The sequence below is a fragment of the Oxyura jamaicensis genome, chromosome 20 (assembly GCF_011077185.1).
Source record: "Oxyura jamaicensis isolate SHBP4307 breed ruddy duck chromosome 20, BPBGC_Ojam_1.0, whole genome shotgun sequence".
NCBI classification, from domain to species: domain Eukaryota; kingdom Metazoa; phylum Chordata; class Aves; order Anseriformes; family Anatidae; genus Oxyura; species Oxyura jamaicensis.
This window is the reverse complement of record NC_048912.1, coordinates 12,351,282-12,372,192: the sequence shown is the minus strand read 5'-3', so window position 1 is coordinate 12,372,192 and position 20,911 is coordinate 12,351,282. Positions and strand designations below refer to the sequence as shown.

Here is a 20,911-nt window from a genome sequence, read left to right as displayed (position 1 = left end):
CGTACGCTAAGTGCGCAGCCGCGGCCGCGTTGCCTCTCCTCCGCCGCCGAGGCTGCAGCGTACGCAGTTGGCGCAGGGGGCGCCGTTGGCGTATCCCGGAAGCGGGCGGGGGGATGAGTGTGCTGTTCTGAGGGAGGCGGCGGCCATGAGCTACGACCGGGCCATCACCGTCTTCTCCCCGGACGGGCACCTCTTCCAGGTGGAGTACGCCCAGGAGGCGGTGAAGAAGGGCTCCACGGCGGTGAGTGAAGGCCGAGAGGCGGCAGGGCGGCTCCCGAAGCCCGGCTGGCTGAGGGGAGGCCGGGCCTGGGCCTGAGGGAGAGGCCGGGAGCGTGGGGAGGGGGCGGCCGGGGAAGGGGCCTGAAAAGGGGCTCCCGGGGGCACCGAGCAGCTGGAGAAGGGGACTGAAAAGCCATCCAGCTCCAGCCACTGCTACAGGTAAGGAAGCCATCCATTAATTAGGTCGGGTTGCTCAGGGCCTCGTCCGGCCTGGCCGTGAGCACCGCCGGGTTTGGGGCACCCGCAGCCAGGGGTTGGCCTCTTCTCACAGGGAACTGGGGATAGGAGCAGAGGGAATGGCCTCAAGTTGCACCAGGGGAGGTTCAGGATGGAAATAGGAGATATTTCTTTTCAGAAAGAGTAGTCAGGCATTGGGACGGGCTGCTCGGGGAGGTGGTGAAGTCACCGTTCCTGAGGGTGTTCAAGGGAAGGCTGGACTGGTGTTTAGGGACGTGGTTTAGGGAGTGACAGTGGTGGTAGGGGGCTGCACAGCTCAACAGCGGCTTTGGAGCTGCCTAAAAGTGCTGCCGCTTCCAGAGCGGGTGCTGTGTTGTGTGCAGGGCTCTGCCTCAGTTCCCCACCTGTTGCAGGGGGCGCGTTGGGCTTTTTGTTTGCTTGGCAGGAGCACAAGGTGGGTGCCCTGGTGTGGTGGGAGTGCTATGGCAGCTGTGGATTGACCGCTCCTCAGCGTGCTGTGCTGCCTCAGGAGGCTGAGTTAGCACAGCAGCCTCACCCCTGCCACGGGGAGCAAGACCCTCAAACCTGCAAGACTGCGGCAGAGCTACAGGACAGTAATAATCCTTGGTTCTGTAATTTTGCACGTGGTAAAATGGTAATATTGTATCCTAGTGAAATGTGCTGATTCCCAGTGGGTTGGGAAATGTATCAGTAAAGGCGTGTAGACCCGATTTCTGGCTGCCAGTTTCAGTCTTCCAGTTGCCCCAGACTTTTGCTCAATTAAGGCGTGATTCCTGGTGTTTCAAAAGAACTTGCTATTAAAAACCTTGTAAAAGTGGAGCTAACACCTAATGTAATCTACCTCTGTCTTGTCTCTTGTCAGGTAGTTGATTGAGTTTAATGTTTTAGAAACATCTGTAATATAACAGAGGGGGCACTCATAAGAAATGACTGGTTCCTGTCACCCTGTGAGAAGCAGTGGAAAGAGAAGTATGAAAGGGTGACTTTTTTTTTTTCCCCTTCCATAATGCTGGAAAACACACACTTGAAGTGTGAATTCGTACGGTAAAGAAGCAGCCTGCTGACCGCCTGCTTGCACATTTTGTTTGGTCTAGTCTTAAGTGGTTTTAGTTGTGACTCGAGCAGTATCAGCAGACCAGTCACAGTGGCAGTTTTGTTGTTGATCCTGCCTCTGGCTGCAGGAATACTAACGGTGGTGTCGGGGAAAATGGTCAGTGGGAGGAGAGGGAATCTCTCTCTTAGGAGCTGCACAGATTTAAATTGGTGACAGCTGATTGTGAAACTGCACTCGGGAGCCTAATGTAATTTTGGTTACGTCAGTTCTTTTCCAGGTTGTAGCAATAGGAAACAAAATACTGGCTTCAAGTTGAAATCATGCTTATAATGTGTTTTTGTGTGATTTTTTTTCCCCCCTCTTCCCTAATAATCATTTCAGTAAAGTCTGCAACTACCAGGTTCTTCAGGCCTAGCTTAACTGTTTTATTTTTTTCCCTCTTTTACTGCATTGAAGGTTGGAGTCAGAGGGAAGGATATTGTTGTTCTTGGAGTGGAAAAGAAGTCTGTGGCAAAACTTCAGGATGAAAGGACTGTGCGGAAGATCTGTGCTCTCGATGACAACGTCTGCATGGCTTTTGCAGGTGTGTGAAGTCTCCAGGATTTTGGGTTAGGCGCAGCAGTTACGGGAGCACCTTCAGTAGGTTTATGGATTCTGAGGACGTAACATACTTAGCGTAACTGGCTAGCTGTATTACAGGAGCAGTAAGAACCTTTTATCAGTTGCAGGGACTTATTTCCCACAAGCATCAAGCCAAAAAAGCTAAATTGCATAAAACAAAGAATAAGCTTCCATCTTCAACTTCAGAAAATTCCTTCTGCATGAACAGTTATGTTTGAAGCATAAATAGTTTAGTTCCACGATCTTCCTGTTCCAGATGCCTCAATTTCCACTGATCAGAGCTTAAACAGAAGGCATGAAAGTTTAAAAACAACGCAATTGGAGAGAAAATGTATTTCAGAAAATCTTTCCCATCCTCAAGTAATTCAGAGTCTTTCAGCATTAATAATGCTTTAAGAGGAGATTTAGCAGGCAAAAATAGTATTTTTTAGACGTAGCGTGCAGGAGTGATAGGCTTGGCCAGCTTCTCCTGCTCTCCTGCTCTCCAGCTTCTCCTTCTCAGCTAAGGATTGTCACGCGTGCAGGTGGGGTCACAAGCTGGAGTTGTGTTGTAGAAACAAGTCGCAGAACTGAGAGTGGCAGATCGCATAATAAATAGAACCAAAGCATGTGAGAACTGAAATTGCTTCGCTAATTTGCTGTTCGATGGAGTGCTTTCAGCCTGTCAGTAGTGGTCTGATGGCCTGGCTCAAAATTGTGTGTTATTTCACTCACAAACATGAAAGCTGTAAACAAAAATGGTGCAATTTTGCTGCATGAAGTTCCTGTGATTGTCTTTTAAATGCTGTCCTTGCTCAGGAAACCTGCGAAATAATGATCTCTTGTTTGCTTTTTACCACTACTGTTGACACTGTCCCTGTCAGCCGTTTAGGGCGAGCGTAGTTGTTTTGTTTGTGCGTGTGGTACGGAGCCTGCCTCTGAGCATAGCGAGTGCGCTGTCGTTTCAGGGCTCACAGCTGATGCCAGGATAGTTATAAATAGAGCTCGCGTGGAGTGTCAGAGCCACCGGCTGACCGTGGAGGATCCTGTCACCGTGGAGTACATCACACGCTACATCGCCAGCCTGAAGCAGGTATGTTGTACCACACGGAGATGTTTAAAATATGTCCTGGTGAACTGTGCCTCAGCCTGCACGAGTAAAAGGTCTCTCCTGGCCACGTTCTGCTTAGCTGGTAAAAAGCAGTGCAACACAGCACTTTGTGGTGGTTTTCTGGAAGCAGAAATGTCGTAATGGGATTGATTAGTAGTTTTCTTCCAAAGATGAAACAAATTAGTACTTGTAGTGGCTGCGTGAGCACATTTGTGATGTTATCAGGAACACTTTGCTAATCTGCAGCTTTAGTGCACTCTCAGGATGCCAGCGCTGTGTTACCGCCAAAACATCCTCGTGGCTCCTGCTGTAGTTTTCCTTCCTCTGGGACGTTGCAGGGAGTGATAAGAGGGGAGCAAAGCAGTGCAGCACTTAATATATTTTTATATTTCATATTCCTGAATTTTAAGCAATTTAGTGTCCAAAAGATGCCCAACTGCATTCTATGATTAAAATTATTAATTTGCTGGTGTATTAGAATAATTTTCAGCACCTGTTGGGACTAGCAATAGTCTACTTTACACAGACATGTTAGTATAGTGATAGTGGAATTCTTGTAATAATTACCTGCCTGCCAGAGCAGAATACCACTTTCCAAAGTGTCAGTGTTCCTTCACAGTAATCCCACGCTTGTCTTTCATTCTGGCACACTGTCACTGCTGCCATAAGGCTGCCAGCGTGGGGCCTCCTTGCCTGGGGGCACTTCTGGTGCCTGATGTGGCAACTGCTTTGCAAAGCCAGTAAAAGGGCTTTAACGCTGTTTTTCCTGCAGCCAGCTGTCATCACAGATGATACCATGCTTTGTAACTCATGGAATTGTTGCAAATTGTTGGTGAAAATTGGCTTTGTGTTTAATTGTCATCCTCCTTTTTGGCTTCCTGAGCATGTTGTCAACGCACGGTGTTGCTAGAGCTGTCTGTCTCGCAGCAGCTGCCAGGAGAGATGCTTCCTGATAGCTGTAATCATGCAGAAAACCTGAACAGATGTTAGGAGAAGGGATTGAGCAGTTACTTGCTCACTTTACTTGCTTTGCTTATGGCATACTATAGGATATGGAATCCTAACTTTAATAGGTAGATCAGTAAGAAAGCCTCCTAAAATACTTCTGATGCCTTTTTTGGTTGTAACATCTACAGTCTCTGCTTTTTACTTTTAAAAATGTGTAGAACTACTTATGAAATGAACGTCTCTTCTTTCTGATCAGAGGTACACTCAGAGCAACGGTCGCAGACCTTTTGGTATTTCTGCTCTGATTGTGGGATTTGACTTTGATGGAACCCCCCGGCTGTACCAGACCGATCCCTCTGGCACATACCATGCTTGGAAGGTGAGTTGATTCCATCTCTTATGGATAAATAATTAAATATCCAAGAGTTAATGCCTCCTTTAAAGAGGGACTGACGTAGAAAGGAGATCTAAGTGACCAGATGGTGCTGGCTCACAGCAGCAAAGATCCACAACAATCACATTGACTGGGAATGGCAGTGTGCAGCTCAGCTCTACTTGGAAATCTTATTGTGTTTTTTGTTTGTTTACCAAATCCGTACCTGTGCCTGACTACTGTCTTTGTGAGTGATGTGGGGGAAGTGAGGTGTTCAGTCTCCTGAAAAATACATGGTGACCACAAAAGGGTTTTGGATCTTATAATTGCACAACTCCTATTTCTTGCTTATTGTGTAAATTAGGTCTTTTTTCCCCCAAACTTCTGTACTATTTTTTCTTCCCCTCACCGTTTCCAGGCTAATGCCATTGGCAGAGGAGCTAAATCTGTACGTGAATTCCTGGAGAAAAACTACACTGATGAAGCCATTGAAACAGATGATCTAACTATTAAACTCGTTATCAAGGCTCTTCTCGAGGTGAGTCAGCTTCAGAACGCTTGTGTGACTCTCACTCTCTTTGGATTAACTCCTTAAATGTGCGAACACCAAAATCTTCATACAGTAGTAGAAAAGTACCTATGAAAACTGTCCTAATTGTAGGCTATAAATATACGTTGTGCGGGGTTACATTCAAGGTTCAGAGTGCTTCAGGTAACCGTCGCTGTAGCTTGCATGCAAGGAGTTGCTTGCAGTTGTCTAGGGAAGAAAACAGGTTTGAGTTCTGGCAACTAAAGTAAATTAACTAAAGATGCTGCATATGAGGCTTAGTGCATGTTTTGCTTTTGCCTTAAAATCTAAGATGTAGAAAACTTCAACCCAAAGTCAGACTGGGGAACTGTGGTTCTCTTCAGCACCACCTGAGTGCACTGAGGCCAGGAGGGCCCCTTTTCTGGGGGGTGGGTGGGGATTGTTACACCACTACGGGGCTAGAGAGCTTAGAGCTAAAGAGTGGGGTACTTCCCTGCCCTCTGAAAGGGGGTCATTAGAATAATTAATGGACCTGCTCCTAATGCCTGCCCCAACTGTTGTTAAGGTTGTGCAGTCCGGTGGGAAGAACATCGAGCTGGCTGTTATGAGACGAGATCAGCCGCTGAAGGTAAAAGCCTTGTTTTGCTTTTCTCCCCCTGTAGCCCGTTTCTCTGATAGTGCTGTTGTAGAGCTGCCCTAACTTCCAGTCCGTAATCTCACTTTCTGCACTGACAAATATTTCTATTTCGTATTAGTGGCCAAGGAATGTTGTTGTGTCTGCACAATGTACCTGTGTCTCTATAAACAGCAGTTAACTTTCTTTCCATGTCAGAGTTAGAATCGCTTAAATAAAAGCCTCTGAGATGTATTAGTATCTTAAGGGTCACTTTTTTCTTTTAAGATTCTAAGCCCCGAAGAAATTGAGAAGTATGTTGCTGAAATTGAAAAAGAAAAGGAAGAAAATGAAAAGAAAAAACAGAAGAAAACATCATGATGAACAAAACTCAACTGCTTAGCTGCTTTTTAATTCAAGCAATGGGTTACTCTGTATAGACACGGTGTAGGCATTCCATTATTGATACTGTGCCCCTCTTGAGACCTACAATAAACCTACTGATTTTTTTTAAGCTCTTATTTTAAAAAAATCCGTCTGTTCCTTATATTAATTACCAAGAATCAATTGGCTACAAAACAGCAGTAGCCATCCATTAAAGGAGGAACTTTGTTTGCAGTTGTTTTCTTCTAACACCTCACTTAATGTGAGAGTCATTGAACAGGCTCAGTTCTTTTTTTTTAGTGGTTGTCTCAAGCGTGCACTGGCCTTAAGAGACCACAGCTACTAGTACAGAACTGTGTTTCCCCCCAGCATCTTCACATTTAGAGGGTTTGAGCCCAGACATGAAGCTTCTGAACAAGTAGTGCTAGGTGCTTGACTTACACTACAAAGACTCCAAGGTGCAGTGTTTTGAGGAAACCAGCATGAGCGCTGACTTTTCTGAAAGCATGTCATAACAGAGGAGTGCATGACTTGCTACTTGCATAGACTTTGCATGATTCATCGGGTTTAGAATAAAGTGTTGGTGTTGTGATTGCCCACTAGGGGATTTGTAGACCAGTAGCTTCCTAATGCTAAAAATAACTTCAGAAATGTTACATGCAACAGTTGAATGATAAAGCTCTACTCCAGTTTATTCTTTTGTATTTACCCTCATCCTGCTTCTTCCACATGCCTTACCCCCCAGGACAGGTGTTGCTCTCTCTGGTCTAGCCTCATCACAATTTAAGCAGCTTTCTCTGCCATTTCTCTTCCTCTCAGCAGAGGCAGATCAATCACTCTCCTGTAAGCGATAACACAGGCCTAGCTCTGCACTGCTGGGCACCAAAATCACACTGCACTTGAGACAGGATCTGCTCTGGACACTCTCTATTCTATTCACTGACTAGTAAACAGTGTGTATATAACAGCAGTGTGTATAATGATACCTTTAAAAGTGGCAGGTAACACAAGAAGAGCCTGAAGGGGAGATGAGTGAATACCCACCTAGGAAAGTTTAGTTGGATAGCTATCTGCGTTGTAGCACCTCCAACATCCTCAGTTCTGGCCTTTGAAAAGCCCTTTCTAGTTGACTCACCTGCTTTCACCATCCCTGCTCTGTAAGGAAGCTGATCCCAACAGGTCGAGCTCAGCCCTGTTGATTAGTCTAAGGCTTTGTGCAACACACAGAAAACAAAAAAGGGGCAGGGGGTGGAGCTGGAGTCTTGCTTTAGCCCAGTTAAGGCTTTTCCTGGTAAGGGTTTTATCCTGTGGTGCTTAGACCAGGTGGGGTTCTGGGTGTGTGCTGCTCTGAACCAGGAGGTGGCTGTACAAGAGGGGGTCTCCCATCCTTTATGCTGCACAGGGGGCATCACTGACCCTGGCCCCTTTTTCCTGTCTCCACATTAAAAGTTGTAAGTTTTTTTTCTGCAGCACTGTTTGTCTTTTCCTACAGCCCTGAAGTTGTGCACAATAAAAGGCTTTGCCCATTGCATCTGTACGCCTGAGGGAATCTGTTTACTCCCAGCACTGAGGGGAAGCTGTCAGGAAGGGGGCCAGTCATGGCTTGGTGCTTAGCACTGCTTCCCACTTCATGGAAGCCTCCCCTCAAGAGCTCTCACCTACAGGGCTCCTCACTACCTGCTGCAGCAGTGAGAGGTGCCGATTTCTTAAAAAAAAAAGCTTCCCTATTCCTATCTGGTGAGTGGTTGAAACAAGAATTAGAAGAGCCTTTGAAAGCAGCTCTTCTGTTATTGGCAAGGAGTTCTACAGGTATAAAGCAAGAGCTTACACCAGAAGCAAATTAGAGACCGAAAGCGGCTTGTCAGCACCCTGTGCCATGGAGCTCAGCTCCCAGAGCCAGGCAGCAGGACCTGCAGCAGGATGTGCAGCACTCCCTGGGAGGCAGGCGAGAAGGCTCCTGTTTCTGTTCCACTCGCAGTAACACCGCAGTAACTCACATGCTTTCCCTGGCCCAGCACACCACAGCTAAGCTGTTTACAGCTAACTCCTGCAAAGCAAAGTGTGGGCTGTGTGATACAGGAATCAAGGACAGGGAAGCTGCAGTACTTTCCCCTGCTCAGGAAAGCATGAGACCACAAACTAGAGAAATGGAGATCCTGAGTACCGTGTCAGTTCATTTATCGGTCCTCAGACAAGAGTTTTGAAAAGAATGGTTTGTTTTTCTGCACTATCTTCCCCTCGTGTCAGGAATCTTCCCCATGAAAGCTGATAGGGCTGCAAGGCAGCCCTGTGGGCAGCTGTCTGCCACAGACCGCACTGGAATGAACGCTCCTGGCAGATGAGGACAAGCAGGGAACGAGCCCCAGCATTCAGCAGCCGCCAGTTGTCCCCACACCGCTGCCACAGAGCAAGCCAGGTACCGCGCTCAGCTCAGAGGGGCCAAGATATGCCCACAAGCCAGCAGCTTCAGGAGTGTCAGCAGCACTGGTTGTGTCTTGTGTATCAGATTGAGGTCAAGTGCAGAACAAAGGGAGCTACTGCCTTAAAAAGGAATTACAGGGACATTGCTGTTGATTTCTCATGTCACCACAGCCACACAGGACAAGCTCCGAAGCACTCACCGCTCAGTTCAATTTGGCAATGCAATTCCATCTTACACTGCAGCATCCCAGTGGCTGTTTTGCCATCACAGAAATTAGAGGCTTGCAGCAGCTCCCAAATAAGCTATTTCAGCACACACCCTATGAGCTGCTTTGAGCCCAGGTAAAGGCAGTTGTGGCTACCAAACCAGAAGCATCACCACCCAGAACAAGCTCTTGTTAAGCTACCCCAGCACAGACTCAGGCTGAGCGCTCAGGGCAGTTTAGGCCACAGCACCATTCCTTCGGGCCTCAACACCATTCCTTCGGGCGAATCCTCAACACCCAGACCTCCCACAGGGGAGGGAACACAGGATACCACTAACACTGGCATTCAGCAGCTGCACCAGAGGTTTTGGGCGCCCTTTCCAAACACTGCACAACCCTTCCCGTCAGTTTCCTCTGACCAATTTGAGCCCTGCTGACGGGCATCTGACAAGTTGTACAGGCTGATGATGGACAGAACAAAGTAGGAGGAAAACATTAAACATTTACATGTTTATTATAATTACAATTTACATTACTCCAAAGAGCAGCCCCACTGCTATGTTCTAATTCTTAGCAAGAAAGTCCTACAAAAATAAATCCAAGCTTTTACAGTAACCTAAGTCAATGCATAACTAAAAAATTCTAGCTATGTAAGGGGTTCAGTCATCAAGGTGCTTTTTCAACAAAATTCCCTACCAACCAAAAAAGGGACACATGCCTATAGCAATTTAACCCACTTATTCATGCAAACAAATGTAACCCCTTCCCTCCCAGCCCCTCTCCCCACATACAGATTTTAAAAACAAAAGAAAAACAACTAAACTATTTACAGTATGGGGGTATAGAGGAAACAACTTAAACATGCCCATCTGTTAAGCTTCATTATATGGACTCCCCATTCCTAATGAAAACATTCCATAGTGTTCCACCACAGTCTACTAGTGTACAGAGAACTGTTTGCATTCAGTACCAGATGAACGAGGTACGCACCGAGGCAAGAAGCCGGAGCTCCAGGCCCCCGGCAGCCAGCTGCTGCCACGGACTCTCCACTCGGTGCACATCCACTCGGTGCACACAGCAGCGGTGTGTCCCCGCTGCCCCGTCCTGCGGAGGACACAGCACGCTGCCCTCCCGCCCTGCCCCACCCTGGTGAGAAGCTCGAAGCCTCTGAGGAGTGCCCAGCACCCTTAACTCGAGGGAGAGTCACAGCTCTGCGCGAACCTGCTGTACCTCCACATCAGTACCAGGTGGCAAACAGTTGTACAGTCATTTACACTACTACATGATCAACAATCCAGTATTCCCAAGTGACAATATACATAACTCCCCTGCACCAGGAATCCACTTTTTCAGATGCCAAGTGCTACTTCACACATGCTGCCAAGAACAGTAAGACCAGCAGCACCAAAGAATTCATTTGGTTACTCAGAACAAACAAGTTAGCTGGTTTATTTCAAGTGAGCTTTGGTTCCATGTTAAAATACCATGATTTATCTTCTTCAGGGTTCAGAAAAGGAGTCTGACTTTGAGCTTAGACTACAGCAGCCTTTGAGAGACCCAGAAAGAAGAACCATGTAAGTTAGTCTGCACTTAAAAAGAAAAAAAAAAAAAACAAAGAAAAGACACCCTGAAGAAGGTACCCCTGAACACATTCCCTCTTCCAAAGAATACTCCAGCTGACAGTTGCTGGTCCAAAATAAGTCCAGAATATAAGCAGTAGTACATGAAGTTCTGTCACTTGAGCTGAGACAGTAAACAATATGAACCATTTTCCCACATTAGTGCAGCAGTTGGTTGTTTTCTTTCTATGTACAGTTTCATCCTCTCAGGAGAGAAGTTAGAACCTACGCAGGAAAAAGGCAGAATTAGGGAAGATCCCCTGGATATCAAGCCTGAGAAAAAGCAACAAAAGTTTATATTCATTTATCAACTGAAGTGTTTGGCTGGAAAGTCTCACTGAAAGAAATAGCTCTCACTTTCTGGAACAGGCAGAAGGTTAACCCCAGAAAAATTAAAACCACTGTTATTTCCCTTCCATGACTTATAAAGGCAGATCAGACACAGTAAGGAACAATTACTGATGTATCAGAGACTGGAGAGCAAGATGAGGTCTCTTGTTCTTTACCTGAACTGTTTTGCAACAAGCCTAGCTCAGGGTCAGTATTTATTCCTGCTAAAAAAACTTGCCTCTGCAGTTACACTCTGCCAGTACCAGCTCTGTGAGTGGTTTGGTTTCGCCTTGCTGCTCCGGTACCCCTTCCACCTCGAAATCCACCACGAAAGCTGCGGCCACGAAGGAACCGGCCAGACACTCCAAATGTCTCAGTGTTGAGTTTCCTTTCTTCAGCCCATGTGGTACGTCTAGAACTGAACAAGACAACGTTCAGATTTGTGTGGCCATACTCCCTTCTGAATATTCTGTTGATTTTCCTGTTTTTTCTTGCATTTTGAGACTTTTACAAGTTACACGTTATACCATGTTACATGTCTAGCTTTTCATGCTATTTTAGTTACAAGTTTTAATAGACATACTCACCTAGATTTCAGTTCTGATGAGATGTTGTCAAAGAAAGACTTGGATTTATCATAATAGCAGTTGGGTCCCAGAAGGTCCTCCTCTGCACTACCATCATTGTTTTGAGTTGCCACTCCAGGGTCCCCTTTCTCTTCCCCTGTCTCTGCTTTGTCATCTGAAGATAATAAAATGCATTACACCTCCTTGAGGCATACCGAAGAGCCATCTGTTCTCTTGCTCCCTCAAACAAGATTTGAGATGCTGCCACATGTAATCACACGATTTCTCAGCATGTTTTTCTATGCAGTGTTTACTACTAGCTCAGCAATTCATATTTAATGAAGCCACAAACCTTTAAAGTTTAGTTTCTTCTTGAATTCTTTATCAAGTTCCTCTCTGTTGAATTGTGCATTTGCACTTTCAAAGTCAAAGTCACCTTCAAACTTTATTGTATTTTCCTTCACAGTAGTTGGTCTGTTTTGTCCTCTAGAACGATTTCTGGTTCTCCTGTTTCCTGAAAGCAGGAGAGTTTAAACACTTGGTAACGTGCAGGGAGGTTAAATGACTTGCTCAAGACCAGAGGAAACCAGGATTAGAACTCAGGAGTTTCTGGCTTCCAGTCCTGTGGTTAGTAACCTCTTTGAAAGTAACTTCTGAACTTGGCTGTAGAAAACATATTACAGCAATATTTTAACTTTCTGAAAAGCATTCCTGAACATCAGTCTTACCACTAAGACAGAGCATGTCCAACTTTCCCTTCAGGACAAGGACAGAAAACAAAAGTACTATGCCAGGTAAAGCTAAGGGAAGGGACAAATTATCAAGTCTGCTTGCTGATTTGCAAGCATGTTACCTATGGTCTATAAACCTGTTAGTAGACACCCAAGAGTCATCTAGCCACAAAGGGGGCTTATACTTTGTAGTTTCATAGTTGTAAAGCAGAAGCTACCAGCTCCTTTTTGGAAAAAAAAAAAAACAACAACACTATAATCCCCCTTCCACAGCACTGCCTTCAGCCAAATAACATTTCAACTTCTGAGCATCTCAACTTCTGTTTCCTGCCTTCTCCCATTTTGCTTGGGCAGGGATGTCTCCTTGAAGTTCACTTTCTTTTGACCTGTGCTTAAACTACAGTCTCAAGGTAAGAATTGTATTCTACAGAACCAAGAAATCCCAGAGATCTACTTTCAAGTATGAAATTTTTAAGCAGGTTGCTCTTCCCAGCTAAAAATAAATAAATCAGGTTTCAGAAAAATCTATTGCTGCCAAGTCACAGCATCTTTTTTTATGATGTAGCTCCTGTTTCCAGAAGACACCAGAATTTTGTTCCTGGACATTCTGAACATCTATGGCCCCAGAATCTATTTTCTTAGGGAAGCATCTCTAGATGGCCAAAGACTTAGCAAGCCTTACTTTGCCCTCAGCATTCTGACCAATAATCCTTCATTGAAATTAACAATATTAGCTTTTATAAGCTAAAACAAATCTTTGGTGTCAGGTTAACCTACCCGATCTTCTCCTTTGAGGTCTTCTGTTTTCATCATTCACCTGCCCTTGGGGTTGCACAGGTGGTGCCTGAACTGTATCTACTGAACAAGAAAGCAACTCAATAAAGGAGCACAAGAACAAAACTGGAAGAGTTGAGTCTTGCTATGCACCTTTGAAGGATGCCTAGAAATGGCACTTCAAGGATCGAGTGGTACATACACACCATTTGTCTTAGTGTTGCTCTGCGGAACCTGCCGTCCGTTGCGCTGAACCCCTGGAGTTACTTTCACTGGGGGCGGTTTTTGTGAATTCATGTTGTCAACCGGGCCAGTCTGAACAGCCTGCTCTACCATGGGGCTTTTGCGGACTGGGTGAACAGGCGGAAAGCCAGCACCTGGAAAAAATTCCAATGATTAAGTGCCTCTCAGACAGCATGCCGATGTTATTCAAATCCTACCCACTCCTATGGAGAAGCCATTTTGTCAAGAATTATTCAAAACCTTGTGTGTTTATCATTGCATGCTATGCTTAAGTGGCATATACACTAGGTAAGGCGCTGCTGCTGGAACAAGCCTTGGCTCTCAAATCCAGAGCCTTAAATCAGAAAAAAAATGCACATTTATTTCTTAAACCAAATTAAGAGACACTTCAGATAAGCAAACCAGGCCAGTCTCAGAGTTTATAGCAAAATTTGATTTCTAGGTGTATCTTTGGTTATGCAGGATTGTACTTTACATGATTACTTTATATCTCAAGCAAAAAAAAAAAAGACCTACCACTTTGAAATCACTCAAGAAAGCTTCCCCACTTCATCAAAAAAAAAAAAGTTTGCTGCAAAAGTTTAACCACCTCAACAATATCCCATTTTGTAAGCCATTTTAGAAGCCCTTCAGCTACTTGAAGTACTGTCATTGCTTATTGTTAGCTTTCAGATAAAGAAAACCTGAAACCAGACCAGGATCTCAAAGTTACCCTTTTAAATTCCTTCTTGGTCAAGGCCAAAGTGTTACCCAAGACTTCTGTTGCTCTTCCATCCAGGCTTATTTATTCACACTACAAAACATGTAAATACTTTTCATGGTTTGGTATACCTTACACCAGTTATATTAGAAAGTGACAGTCTTCAGTACTCAGAAGAAATACTGCATTCTAGATTTAAGTAGAAGTTTTGGAGTACTACAGCTTTATGTAGTTATGCATAAGAACCACTCAGAAGCAAACTTTAACTGAATACACTTTAAGAGCAAGGAAAGTGAAAAAGCTGAAGAGTACACACAAACCAAGCCACTGACACTTCTGGGTCACCCAAGTCCACATGAGATATACCCAGTAGGTAACATCATGCAGGTTCCCAGTTATGTACACCTGGAAAACTTGCAAGGAAGACAGACACAGCCTAAGGATTATTCAACAGGACAAAGCTGCTGTGCAAGTTTAACATGAGAAAGTTTCAAAGCTTAGCCAGAATATTGAGAAAGTACGTACAGATAGGTGGCTAAAACCAGAAAGTAAGTAGAAACAGTTTCATGCCAACACAAGCATGCATGCTTAAGTTAAAAACAGATGAAACTAATTACCATGTTTAAATGCAGGCTGCACCTGGACTCTGCTCTGAGGATGGTCAGTCTAGTTATCCCTACTCAAACTCCTTTACATTTAAGCATAGAAGCAAGCACCCAGAACTGTTACCTCAGCTTACCACAACTCATAAATTGCTTACTGTTAGTCATGCTTTACTAATTGGGAGTCTTGACAAGGTACACTGCCCCATCATGCACAAAATATATCCTGAAGTTTCCTCAATTACAACAATTCCCCTGAATTTTCTACCAGGTTATTTTTTAACAGCAAGGCCACCCACAATTTAAGCAGTGTGCTTGTCTTTCTAGGAAAGACCCATTGATTCCTCACCCAGTCCTTAAGCTGACGCATGCTCCTGGGCAGGATGTAGCATAACATCCCTAAGCCTCAGCCCTCTCCTGATACTTACACAGGAGGATCCACAGTCCTTTACTTTCCTTTCTCCTGTTTCCTCTAATTGATATTTCTAGAACAGGAGGAAGTAATACTTCATGTAAGGAAAAGCAACAACAGCCAAGAACAAACTCGTTTGACTAGCATTACCCATGTAAGTACTATCATTCTAGGAGGGGGTTAACAAGAACAGATTGTTTGCAAGTGCCATGCAGTTCTTCCAAATATTTGGAGTCCTCAAACTGCTGTTACCCTTGGAAGAGAGCTGATGGGGCTCTGAAGACATGTCAGGCTCTGAAACAGGTTGTGGAGACGGAGAAGAACTAGGGCTGGAAGCAGCTGCTGATGCTGGAGGGCTTACCAATTTCTCTAAAGAGATAGAGGGAAGAAGAGAAAGCAAAAAGATATATGGATAAGATACAAGGTAGTGAAACATCTGAAGGACTTGGAAAGAGATACAAGAATCTCTAGAACAGCATTAGAGCAGCTTATTTAGTCCTCTCTGGGAACACAAGTTCTTTTCACGTGCGCTGTGTGTGTAAGGTATGTTAGACTAGAAATAAACTGGCCTCAATGTTAGGTATTCACATTACTTTCAGAAAAAAAAAAAAACAACTTTAGCTCTTTAGTCTCTCTCATGTATGCATGAGTCAATGAAGGATGGGCCTCCTTGCAATAAGAGTGCTGCACAAAGTTGTTAACTTATTCACTGCTTGCTGCAGCCTGACACTCGGCAAGGAATTCAGCATTAGTTACTGTTATTTGCTTTCACGGTAGCTGCGTACAAGGACCGCACCTTTATTCTAGCAAGTAAAAACTTTACTTACCTAAACCTAATGAAGCTGCGTACTGCTGGCTAAGTAAAGAGCTGGCAGCAAGCTGGCTGTAAGGTGGCATACCTCTAAACGGGCTGTAAGGCACATGTGGCTGAAAGGAGGATGTGGAGGCAGAGCCCAGTGAAGACTGTAACAAGACAAAGTACATTCCCATTTACACTGTCCAGAAGTCAACTTGCTTTGGTAGTGATTCTTTACTTCAGTACAGCATTATTAATGCTTAAGTAAACACTGAGAAGCATTAGTTTGCCCGCATTCTCAGCCAGTAAACTCTCTCAGGTTTTGTTGACAGAAGTGTTTAATCCTGCTAATCTAAACATTAAAATGAAATTCAGAATGCTTCCCAAAATCTGAAGATTCCTGGAGACACTGACTGGCTTTCACTTTTATCATTTTGTATCAAAATCCAGTCTCTCATCGGCAATGTTTTACCATAGCTGCCTAGCTCCACTTGGGGCTAACTTACTTGAACAATGGCAGGATCTTGTGGCAGGGTATGTTGAGCTTTTGGAGGTTCACAGACCGTGATGTCTTTGATGTCGCTTCCTCGGAAAATAATGTATTCATAGATTTCTTCTCTTGGAGGAGCAGGTCTGTCTGTGGGCCGGTCTTCAGTACCAAAGGACCGCACTTTAGCATTAGAAAGATTACCATTAGTCCACTATTATCTTTACAACACCACACAAGTTAAAACTTACGCAATTAGAGAGTGCTCTCGTAATACTTTGGCTCCCCTTATCCCACACATCTCTCAAATGCCAACTTTTTCATAAACATATTTGCTTACAACTAACCGTGAAGGTGACGACCATAGACCAGTTGCAAAGAAGCCTCCTAAAAACCCGAGAATTTCCCCACAGCGCTGTACTGCCATAGTCACCTTCCCTCCCCATCCCATCCACACACTCAGCTTGAGACAACTGCCACTGCAGCAGACCACAGGAGAGGCCTCTGGCAGTAGGTAAAAATTGTAGAAGACATTAGAGCTCAAATTTGCACCTTTGGTTCCAGTTATTTATTACACAGAGATTTTTACAGATAAGTTTATACAGTTATTTTTTATTATTATTAATGACAAGAGGTTACTGTTGAAATTCTCTCTGCTCCACGCTAACGGTTTCATATTTAGCCTTTTAAGGGATAAATCTAAGACCTTCGTACCTACTGAGGCTTTGCTGAGTTTCAGGCACCAGAACACTTGAGCAGGTACTAAGCAGAATGATGTCACATTAGAGTGGAAAAGAGGCAGTAATTGACTGTGTGGCTGCCAGGGAGGAGCGTAAATTAACTCAATCTATTAAACAGGAAGAGGTCAGACTCTGACTTACTACTCTGTTGATGAAGGAAAACAGGCAGCAGTCACTTTAGACACTGGAGTATGAAAGTCTGGAATTAGCTAGAGAATGAGCACGTATGCAGATTTTTTTGCCACGACTTACAGAAGTTTATCAAGCCTACTAGCCTAGTTGTTTTCTATCTTCGTGGAGCTCAGTCAGTTCAGATAAGCACCAGCACATATTCACCTGATATACGTGCTCTGGCACTGGAAGAATTCCAGGCTGGAGTTGCATCACTTAGTTCTAGCAGGTTACCACATAACTACCCAACCTTTCAGCCAAGACACAGCAGCAGTCCTGCAGTACCTTTACAAATTCCATCCTAACCAGACCTTCCCCAAGCACCTGCCATATCACAGCCCGTGGTTGTGTGCCAGACAGCCACCACTCCCACTTCCCGGCTGGACAGATAAGCACAGACAGCCCCGTCACATGGACGATAGAGGACAGCTCCCCCAGAAAGAGGGCTGCAAGAATCAGACCAGCTCCATCCACCTGCTGAGCATCCCTGCTATCCTGTAGCAATACTGACTTACTAACAAGCAGTGATGGCTGTAGGCAGGACCGCCAGAAGATGCCCTCAAGATAGAAAGCTGTGTCCAGGCAGTTCCCCCATCAAACAGGGGTTCGTGCAGCACACAGTCTTTAAGTCCCACTAACGTCCAACACGTATGTGAGCTCAGAGGGAGCAGTAAGCTCAGGTCAATGCCAAACCTGTCCCAATCTTGCTGTTACTCCTTAGCACCTCAGCTTATACCTAACTGGTGCAAGCACAGTCAGTTGCTTCCTCTGAATGCCATCTTCCATTAGTTACTAGGGTAGAAAAGCCTCCAAGTTATTTTAGATCTCCAGCTGCTGTTTGATCGTATTACAACTGTAACCTAGTCAACTAGAAGCAGATTATAAACTTAAAGCAATACTTACAGCCTTTTAGACATGAACCATACTGATATCCCTGTTCAAGATTAGATTATTACAGCATCCAGCTCAGGGCAATGGATGTTAAAGCTACCCAGGAGCTACTGCAGAATCCCACAGCTAGCTTGGAAAGCACAATGCCTTCCCTCAGCCCGTCACTTGCCACATGGAGAAATACAGACCTGCAGAGCCTGAAGCTGTGCAGACAGCCTCTCAGTTGGCTGGGCTCAAGGTTCCTAACTGAAAGGGTGGAAAACGATGTCCTTGTTGTAGACAAAACAGCAGTGATGGCATTTGAGAGGCCTCTAGGAGTTGAGCACACCCATCCCTCTATCTGAAGTGTTTAATGATTTTTGGCACAGCCCAAAGCACAGCTCCGGGTTTCTGGGAGGACTGAAGGGCTGTCTCCCATGAAGAGTTACAGTGACTATTGTTTACAGATGAACAGGAAATCAATCCCACACTGTGCTGCAGCTAGCGCTCCACGACACAGTTTGTATTCACATGTAGGACTCAAAGCTAGACCACTGGCGAGTCAGGAAGCACACAGAACAAGAGGGACTGGATGTCTAGAAAGCAGAGCTCACACGGGTGTTTCTTGCTTAAAACCTGTAGTTTCTTCAGGCTTCTGTAGAAAGTGAAGTTACTGGGGTTCGCTGCCAACAGGAGGCTCATTATCTGTGTTCTGACCACTGCTTGTAATTTAAGTTTAGCATCTAACGAGATGGCTAACTTTCTTACAGCACTTAATTATGCACATGGAATCTTCTTATCCAGCGTTCTAAGTTGTTGCACATGTTGAGATTTAACAGGAACAACATTCAAATCAATTGAAGTGAGCTCTGCTTTGAGTAAGAGGCTGAACCAGATTCCTTCCGGAGGTTCCTTTCAACCTAGGTTATTCTTTGTACTATTTGGGATGATAAAAGTCAAGAGAAAAGCACAGCCTAATACATGCAGTCCGTATTAAAGTTGTCTGAACCATAGACATTGGCATTTGGGGCTTAACAATAATTTACCCTCTATCTAGAGAACATCAATTGCCCATCAGTCGTTGGCAGTGCTTTTAAGCCCCCAGAGACCACATGCTTTCAACCAAATCCACCCAAACAGCGTTGGCACTGCTGTCACTGACTTCAGCACCGTTGCTGCGTTCATAATTCTGACGCTAATTTTGGTATTAAGTCTCAGAGTTTAAAAAAGCCTCTGAACTGCAACAAAAAGTAGGCTTTGCACTGTCAAGTTTAAAGCAGCAAATGGAAAAAAGAGCATTTTTCCATGTAACTGCTCAGAAATTCCAGTTCATCAAAACTGAACACTGAGAGCCCAATAAACACAAGATCTGCCAGATTATAAAGAGCACGTGCTTTCTCACACCATAAAACATTTCATCGCATATGGCTTTGAAACATACCACTTCAGCTCCGCAGTAGCAAGTGCTAGATGGAAGCCAGAATTACATGAGAAACCATCCCTGCTTTCTGCTGAAGAAAGGTGAAGGCCATTCTGCTCATACTGACAAGAAACCGCATCCTTTCTGAGCTATCTCAATTAATTCCAGGTAATAGCTGTTTATGCATTTAGACAAACAGCCCTAGAAAAAGTGAATTTGTGAAAACTCACATCTTAACTCCAGATTAAATACCAGCAGGTTTCAGGTGCTGGTGCTCAACACCACCCAAACACCAGTACGCTGAACCAAGACTGCAGCCTAGGCTGCTCAGGTGGAACTGAGAACCAGGCAAGCCAGCGGCTTGTTCTATCTTCAGATAGTCACGTGAGACAATAGATGTTTGGTTTCTGGACAATCCTGGTGGGTTGTTGAAGGCAGTGATGAAGGTTTGAACTTCCAGAACAGAGAAGAACATAACTCAGGGACACAAACAGCTGATATGCATTAGCTGGACTAGCTGAGTTGGACCATAACAGCAATACAGAAATAAGACCTTGTTTGAGAGATTAAGCAAGATAGGACAGGCTCTTCTGAGAGTAAATACAGGAGGCTCCCAGCACAGGTGACAATTGAATCCAGATTACACCACACAGCAGGAGATACAGATCACTATTTCTACAGGGGGCCAAGAGCAAAGCCTGGATGAGCAGCAGCCTGCCAGGTAGGACGAACGAGCCCCACGTGCAGACACCCTACAGAGCTCTGTGCGTTCGCTCCCAACCTCTTACCGTGAGCAGAGCCCAATTATTGATCACGAGAGGAACAAAGACGTGCCAATAGCAACGCTGCTCTCCCCAGCAGAGGCCTGCATCCCTACTCAAACCCAGCACTGCCTACCTGCCAGGCACACAGCTGGAGCCGAGAGGGGAAAACCCAACCTTAACGCCAACACGTAGTTTTTTTGGTAACAACGCGAGGGGACAGAACCAGCCCCTCAGAGCGCTGCCACCCCCGGGCAGGCGGGGACACCCCCCAGCCCCAAGGAGCCCCCCTGCCGGGCGGGCCAGGCACCCACCGAGCCCCCGGGGCCGAGGCAGCTCCGGCTGCTGACTCACCGAGAGCCGCCGCGCTGCGGGCCCGGGGCTCGGCCCCCCGGCTCGGGCAGCCCCCGGCCGCACCTCAGCGGCGAGGCCCAGGCTCATTGTTCAGGCCCAGCCAGGCCCGAGGCAGCCCCCTCCACCCCCCCCATCCCCTCACAGCGCCGGGCTAGGCCCTGCCCCTCTTCCCCCGTCCCCCACCCCCATATCTCCTCACAGCCCCCCGCCTCACCCTTGGCCAGCGCCACGGTGGAGTTCTCGGTGTCGATGGTGTAGAGGATGCCCTCATAGCGGATCTGCGCCTTGGAGATCAGGCTGATCTTGCTGCCGATGTAGGGGGTCCCCGAGCTCATGGCGCCGCCGGGCCGGGGCCGGGCCGCTGTGAGGGGCGGAGGCCGCGCTGAGGGGGTGCCACCGCCGCCGCCGCCCGCCCACGCACACTGCGGAGCCGGGAGCCCCGCCGCGCCCGCCTTATATAGGGCGGAGGGAGACGCGCTGGGGGGGAGGCAGCGCGGGGGCGTGCTGCGGCCCGCGCCGCGCATGCGCCGTCGCCGCGCCGCTATTGACCAGACGGGAGACGGGGTCAGACGCGGAGGGATGGGGGGGGGGGGGGGGGGGGGGGGGGGGGGGGGGGGGG

General features: G+C 46.1%; 2 protein-coding genes across 7 annotated transcripts; one reads left to right on the top strand and one right to left on the bottom strand.

The window, feature by feature from the left end:
• The first annotated feature begins 63 nt into the window (after window positions 1-63).
• PSMA7 (proteasome 20S subunit alpha 7) lies at window positions 64-7,616 on the top strand. The gene is made up of 7 exons (XM_035344306.1): window positions 64-241; window positions 1,988-2,114; window positions 3,100-3,224; window positions 4,447-4,569; window positions 4,982-5,101; window positions 5,658-5,720; window positions 5,994-7,616. Exons 1-7 carry the CDS (start codon window positions 146-148, stop codon window positions 6,084-6,086), a joined length of 747 nt encoding a protein of 248 aa, XP_035200197.1. The 5' UTR covers window positions 64-145; the 3' UTR covers window positions 6,087-7,616.
• A 1,595-nt stretch (window positions 7,617-9,211) lies between these two features.
• LSM14B (LSM family member 14B) lies at window positions 9,212-20,862 on the bottom strand. 6 transcript variants are annotated; one of them, XM_035344296.1, is made up of 10 exons: window positions 20,507-20,857; window positions 15,996-16,159; window positions 15,521-15,656; window positions 14,946-15,062; window positions 12,943-13,113; window positions 12,740-12,820; window positions 11,584-11,745; window positions 11,253-11,406; window positions 10,904-11,083; window positions 9,212-10,560 (listed from the first exon to the last, which is right to left on the bottom strand). In XM_035344296.1, the coding sequence occupies exons 1-9, from the start codon at window positions 20,814-20,816 to the stop codon at window positions 10,912-10,914; spliced, it is 1,467 nt and encodes a 488-aa protein (XP_035200187.1). In that variant the 5' UTR covers window positions 20,817-20,857; the 3' UTR covers window positions 9,212-10,560; window positions 10,904-10,911. The 6 variants fall into 6 exon arrangements, with proteins under 6 accessions (XP_035200187.1, XP_035200188.1, XP_035200192.1 ...); XM_035344297.1 differs by having other exon boundaries at window positions 12,740-12,817; XM_035344301.1 differs by lacking the exon at window positions 11,584-11,745 and having other exon boundaries at window positions 20,507-20,862.
• Window positions 20,863-20,911: the final 49 nt, after the last annotated feature.

Coding starts and splice junctions, on each gene's coding strand:
- PSMA7 (XM_035344306.1), top strand. CDS start 146: ATGAGCTACGACCGGGCCATCACCGTCTTCTCCCCGGACGGGCACCTC. Junction 242..1,987: donor TGAAGAAGGGCTCCACGGCG/GTGAGTGAAGGC, acceptor ACTGCATTGAAG/GTTGGAGTCAGAGGGAAGGA. Junction 3,225..4,446: donor ACATCGCCAGCCTGAAGCAG/GTATGTTGTACC, acceptor CTTTCTGATCAG/AGGTACACTCAGAGCAACGG.
- LSM14B (XM_035344296.1), bottom strand. CDS start 20,816: ATGCGCGGCGCGGGCCGCAGCACGCCCCCGCGCTGCCTCCCCCCCAGC. Junction 16,160..20,506: donor CACCGTGGCGCTGGCCAAGG/GTGAGGCGGGGG, acceptor CTAATGCTAAAG/TGCGGTCCTTTGGTACTGAA. Junction 11,407..11,583: donor GAAGAAACTAAACTTTAAAG/GTTTGTGGCTTC, acceptor TATTATCTTCAG/ATGACAAAGCAGAGACAGGG.